Source organism: Ipomoea triloba, chromosome 8 (genome assembly GCF_003576645.1).
Source record: "Ipomoea triloba cultivar NCNSP0323 chromosome 8, ASM357664v1".
Lineage (NCBI taxonomy): Eukaryota > Viridiplantae > Streptophyta > Magnoliopsida > Solanales > Convolvulaceae > Ipomoea > Ipomoea triloba.
The window spans coordinates 6,071,487-6,077,559 of NC_044923.1; the positions used below are offsets into that span (position 1 = coordinate 6,071,487).

Sequence of the window (6,073 nt, forward strand, 5' to 3'; positions counted from 1 at the left end):
ATAGTTCGGTGGTTTATTTGCACCCTTTCCCAAAAAAAGTAGTAGTAGTAAATAGTAATCATGAAAAATAAAATAGTAAAATTGACTTTGTGAGTAATTATAATTATAATATAATAATGGAAGAAATTATTTAAACTAATTATAGTAATTACTAATTTCATTTTCCTACCATATATATTTAGAGACATTCTAGGGTTATAATTCCCGATGAACAAAACTTCTCTTCTTCCCACACACACGTTCAATCTCCTTCATCGTCACTCTTCTTTCGGTACTACAATACAATCTCCTTCGCCATGAAATCGCGCGATCACTCCTCCGCGGAGGCTCCGCCGCAATCGGATTACGCCTCCGCACTAACCCGAGTAGCGGTGGCGCAGATCTGCGGAACAGTGGGGTACGGAGCGGCGGAAGCCTCGGCGCTCGCGGTTCTAACCGACGTCGCCGGCCTATACCTGAGAGCGATCGCTAAATCCGCGGTCTCGTCCGCGAACTCCGGCGGCCGTACGGAGGCGAACCTCGTAGACGTGATTGCGTCGCTGGAGGAGCTGAACTCTGTGCAGGGGTTCGAGGGCGCGTCGAGGCCGACGAGCAACGCATTGAGCTCGTCGCTGATAACGGAGCTGGAGAGATTCGTGAATTTCACTGAGGAGACGCCGTTCGCGAAGGCTCTGCCGAGGAATTCGTTTTTCAGGAAGAAAGTGAAATTGCCGAAGCGCGGATTGGATCAGTATAAGGAGGGGAGGTTTAGGCACGTGCCGAAGTGGTTGCCGTCTATGCCGGAGATTGAGAAAGAGGAAAAGGAGGAGGAGGCGAAATGGGGGTTTGGTAACGGAATGAAAGAGGAAAGGGAGTCGGAATTGGATAGTGAAGGGAGAAATAAGTCAAATAAGAGAGTGGAAAGAGAAGGGAAGGGGAAGGGGAAGAACTTGCCTGTGAAGAGAATCAGAGTAAAATTCAAGCTGTTGCAGAAGAAAGGGAGGAATGAGGGGATTGAACAGAGTAGTACAGGAGTGTGTAGAGGTGGGATTGGGAAGAGGGTTTCATGTGAGAATCATGGAGATGATGGAAAGAAAGAGAAGAATAAGAAGAGGAAGAGTTCAAAGATGGCAAAATCTATGATCATCCCAAACAATCTCAGATTAAGTCGGCCTTCTGATAGTATGATTCTGTCATGACAATGAAAGATGTTTGGAGAATAAAGAAACCTTGCAGAAACCAAACTTTATAGCCAGCCATGTTATATGTGAGTATGAGTAAGGCATGTTCACTTGGTAAAAGTGATGAAATTTGCTCAGTTGCTCTTATTAGAAGTGTACTAATCATACAATATTGTTTTATAGGAATCAAACCCATTGCATTACCTGCAGAATGAATTATTCTGAGTGTTGGCAATGGGAAAGCAAGAAATTTCTGGCTCTACTTTCCCCACCTTGGCATAAAAAATCCATCTTTAAATTACATCCAGTTGGATAAGTTGGGATTTAGCTCTGTTTTGTTTGGGTGGAAATCCAACAAGTTTTTACACCCTTAGAAGTAAGTAATTTGGTAGCAGGGAACTAACAATGTAGCCTTTGTTCAAGTTAGTGTAAAGCATCTGACTTAGGCTATATTTGGTAAAACTTATTTTAGAGTTTATAACTTATTTCAAGCAATAAATTAGATATAAGCTTTGTTTGGTAAAACATGAAGAGCTTCAAATAATAACGTTTTAAAATAAACTAGTATGTACTAGCTTTTAAGCTATGTATACCAAGCAGAGTCTTAATCTGAGCTAAATATGTTCTAATGCATTACAGCTTACAGGCCACTGAGATAGAATGCAAGTAGGAAGACCAAAGTTAAAAATGAATGTAGCAATATAGACTGAAATGAAAGGGTAACACTTCTAAGAAGATGGTGGCAATTTGTTAATAAGGCAGGTGTGTATCCTTTACTACATATTTGATTTCAAGAGGCATGGAAAAAGAAAAAAATTGCAAGCCATAATAATGGAGTGTCCTCTACAAAATATATCATAGCAGAACAAGCTCACTTTCCACAGTTGAACCCATGGCAAACAGATAGGACTATGATGAGGATCAGGGCTATTATAATTCCCAACACTATCAGCTTGATCTTCATGTTCTGCAGCCACATTTTCCGACGGATCTTCGTGCCAGTGCTCCTGAAGTCCTGTGCCTGTTTCAAACCAAAAGTTACTAAAAATTAAAACCAGCGAACTAATGCAGATAATTGATAAAGTGGCAAAGCAAGAACCTTTAGTATTGATGTTAAATGCAAAAACAAAAAGAATATGGTGTCACTGAGTAGCGTTATGAGGCTAGAGAACTGCAGCTAGAATTTAGCAAAGTGTGAGGGGTAATGAAGGTCCAAGTACTCATTTTTAGTATCTGAATCCAGTTTGTTAGCATATCACTGTCATGGTTCATTGGGCAGCTACTGTTACCTAATGTTTAATTTAAAAATATTTGTTTGCTTTTCTCATTTTTTGGGGGTGTGGGGTTTGGATTCTCATCCCATTTACAGCTTATTTTGCTCAGCTGTACAAGTAGGGCTAAACACCAAAGAGAAACAAAAGAACGGGTTTTAAGGCTAAATAATAAGAAAAAAACATCTTTTTCTTGATTATCAAATTGGGTAAATACTGACTTAGTAGTCAGTACTCAATGCTGGCATATCACTTTGCTAAGTTCAAAGTTTCTCTGGACAAAGTTTATGCATTTGCAATCATTCTGCAAATAAATTTAGGAGGTACGAAACACAGATGAAAGAAATGTTCCAAGGAGTTATATGCAACATTCAATTTGTTGAATAATACAAGGATAACAAAGTACATGCACAAAAGCAAACCAATAGAGGAAAAAAAAAAGAGAGAGAGAGAGAGAGAGAGAGAGAAGGAGAGAAACCTGTTGGTGAAGATTCTCTGTCTTATCCACAAGAAGCTCAATCTTTTCACCACGGTCAAGAACCTATTAGGTAACATAGATAACAAGGTATATCAGCTCTCATGAACCTCATTGAATGTCTGGAAGAAAAAGGATAGTAGAAAATTTTATTAATAAAAGAGCCATCCTTGCTTATATGGCATCTTATATACAGGTTATTTGGTGCTCCCACACTGCCGTGACATTGAGAGGATAGAAACTTCAGAAAAAGAAACTGATAGAGAATACACTGAGGTCAGATAGCACTAACTTCATTTTCAATTTTATTTTTGAGTAATTCTACATGTATTCCCATTTTCTACTTCCTATGATGTGGCATGCTTTGATTGCTTAATATAATAGGGGGGTCAAGTATTTCATAGCATGTGAATACAGACGTAAAGTTAGACTAATTAAATATAGATAAGGGTCAAACAAGTCATTCAACTATTGTTGAAACAACAATTAGGTCATCAAACTTTAAAAAGCTTCAATTAAACCCCTAAGCTCGGGAAAAAAATGTGCAATTGATGAATTGAACCATTTTTAACACTAATTAACAGGTTGACTGTATAAAACTGATAATGTGGCCAATTTTTTGCTTAAGTGTCATTACACATGGTATCTATTGTCCAATTTAATAATAATATAATAATAATAACAAGAACAATAAAAAATTTTGCCTCTCCATCTTTTTTTTTTCTGAAGTTCTTGGCTGCCATAGCAGCACTGCTTGAAGGTTTCGTCATGGCAGCACTACATTTTTAACCTTCCAAAAGAGCGACACAGACTGTGTCACACAGTGTCAACTTTGCCTTCTGGATCTGGAAGAAGGCAGCCCCACCCTCTCTGCCTTCTTCCAGATCTGGAAGAAAGAGAAGGCAATGCTGTGTTGCCACCTTCTTGCAGAAGAGCAGCATCACCTTCTCCCAGATTTGGAAGAAGGTGATAGTGAGGTGGCAGCTATGGTTGCTTGTTATCCAAATAAGTAGTCTAATCTTTTTTCTCAATGAAAAAAAAGGCTAAAAAATTAAATATTAATTATCATGCCAAATAAGCAATATTAGTATGATGTGGTTAAAGATGTGGCATTTAACCGAGAGTACTGGCAAAAAAGGTAAAAAGGGGTTAATTGAATGATTTTTCGGAATTCAAGTATATAATTGGAGATTTTTTAAGTTGAAGTGCTTAATTGTTGTTTCAACAATAGTTGAAGAGCTTATTTGACCCTTTTTCCTAATTAATATTTCATTCAAATATAAATCAGTACCAAACTCCAATTATATGTATACATTAAACTTCATTTGAAGGGGCTGAGGGATTAAATTGGTCAGGGTTAGCCTCTTGAGAGTGTTTAATATTCTTTATTTACTTGTACAATGTATACTGTAGCATGTTTTTTTCATGGAACCAAACCCAGCAACAGATTAAGAATAGAAAAAGATAACCAAAACTTGGCTATAAGCAACCAAATTAGCAACATTCTCGTACCTTCTCAATATTGTCCATCATGACACCTTTGACTTCTGAAACCTGGGCTTTCACCTTAGCAAGTTTGCTTATCTCCTCAGGATGGTCAGCACAATATTGCATGTGATCCCTCAACTTTGGCCTGTAAAAAAGAAAAGGAAAAAAAAAAGGTTTCTTCAGTAAATTGGGAAATAGAAAAACCAGTCACAAACTGCTATGGACTATATAATAGCAACAATCAAAATAAAATACCCAAACTCTTTGGTAAGGCTATTAGCAGGGGCAGTTGCAGCCTTTCCACCTCCATATTTAGATACAAAGTCATCCTTAATGCGCTCCAAAAAAGCCATAGGAACCTGCCTTCCAGTTGATTCCTCAGCAACAACACAATAAGCTGCAAAACCACACATCATTAAACCTACAAGCTTCCAGTGATCAATAGCCAAAGAAAAACGGTCCAATTAAACAGAATGGACATCCTTCTTCAAACACCATTGCGTTTTATGCTAAACAAACACACAGTTAAAGCGAATAAAATCAAAATCTAAGAAAGGTAATTCAGCATCAACTAACAACAATCACATCGACCGGGATTCATTCACCTACTCCACATCTCGCATATGTAGCATCCACATCACACAATTCGGTTACCTACAACCTCAAATCTGGGCACTTCGAGTGAAATAATTCGTCGGATTAAATTCAAACAGCTCGATCCCGAGCACTAGTAACTCAAATCTTCCATTTTCCTTTTTCATTTCCTCTAATTTAGCACTGGAGTTCTCGAAGATCCGAAACGATAATCAATTTTTTTTTAAAAAAAAAATCTATAAAAGAGGGCTTACTGAATCCGTTGTCGACGAGGTAGTTGAAAGTGTGGCCATCGCAGTTGTAGGTGAACTTGTTGTTAGAGGACGGAAGCTTCTGCAAGCACTGGTAGGCTATGGAGTTGAAGTTCCCATTGAAGTCGGTATGCTCAGCCAACACCGCGTTCCCGCGCGCCACGAAAGCATAGATCAGTGCCTTCTGTTGCCCCATTTCCGATCGATACCTCTCGGTAGCGATTTACCAATCGGCTTTCTTCGCTTCAGAAAGTTCAATCGAAGACGAGGGAACAGTGTCCAAAGAGACCCCTTTCTCTCTCTACAATCTACCACCTTTACCCTTTTCTAGAGAGAGAAAGACGCGGAGCAGATAGAACCATATGAAAATGAAACAAAAAAATGTTTTAAAAATAAAAATTAAAAAAAAAAAAGGGGTCACAGTGACACAGGCTCCAGTTTGAATTTTTCTTGTTCTTTTCTTTTCGGAAAAAGTGTCAAATAGGCGACTGAACTTATCGTTTTTGTGCAATTGGGCCATTGAACTTAAAAAGTGTGCAATTCAACCATCAAACAAGCAAAATTTGTGCAATTGGACCATTTTTACAAAATTTTTAATTCAATTTGAGTTAAAAACATTTCAATATTAACTCCCAACTAGTATGGTAGAAGAAAATGCCACTCTTAATACATATATGTTAGTAATATAATTTGATTTTATCTGAAATTTTTTGTAAAAATGGTCCGATTGCACAAATTTTGTTTGTTTAATGGTTGAATTGCACACTTTTTAAGTTCAATGGCCTAATTGCACAAAAGTGATAAGTTCAGTGACCTATTTGACACTTTTTCCTT

The 6,073-nt window shown here is 37.9% G+C and overlaps 2 protein-coding genes across 2 annotated transcripts; one reads left to right on the top strand and one right to left on the bottom strand.

The window, feature by feature from the left end:
• The first annotated feature begins 217 nt into the window (after positions 1-217).
• On the top strand, positions 218-1,688 carry LOC116027341 (transcription initiation factor TFIID subunit 8-like). Its single transcript, XM_031268901.1, has 2 exons — positions 218-1,246; positions 1,344-1,688. Exon 1 carries the CDS (start codon positions 297-299, stop codon positions 1,176-1,178), a length of 882 nt encoding a protein of 293 aa, XP_031124761.1. The 5' UTR covers positions 218-296; the 3' UTR covers positions 1,179-1,246; positions 1,344-1,688.
• A 153-nt stretch (positions 1,689-1,841) lies between these two features.
• Positions 1,842-5,435, bottom strand: LOC116027342 (vesicle-associated membrane protein 721-like). The gene is made up of 5 exons (XM_031268902.1): positions 5,243-5,435; positions 4,650-4,791; positions 4,419-4,539; positions 2,910-2,972; positions 1,842-2,181 (listed from the first exon to the last, which is right to left on the bottom strand). The coding sequence occupies exons 1-5, from the start codon at positions 5,433-5,435 to the stop codon at positions 2,032-2,034; spliced, it is 669 nt and encodes a 222-aa protein (XP_031124762.1). The 3' UTR covers positions 1,842-2,031.
• Positions 5,436-6,073: the final 638 nt, after the last annotated feature.

Bases quoted from the DNA above. Each gene is read 5' to 3' on its own strand.
- LOC116027342 (XM_031268902.1), bottom strand. From the start codon at position 5,435: ATGGGGCAACAGAAGGCACTGATCTATGCTTTCGTGGCGCGCGGGAAC. The intron at 4,540-4,649 runs GTATTTTATTTT...TCTTTTTTACAG, and splicing joins AGCCTTACCAAAGAGTTTGG to GCCAAAGTTGAGGGATCACA. The intron at 2,182-2,909 runs GTTTCTCTCCTT...GGTTTGAAACAG, and splicing joins CAGAGAATCTTCACCAACAG to GCACAGGACTTCAGGAGCAC.
- LOC116027341 (XM_031268901.1), top strand. From the start codon at position 297: ATGAAATCGCGCGATCACTCCTCCGCGGAGGCTCCGCCGCAATCGGAT.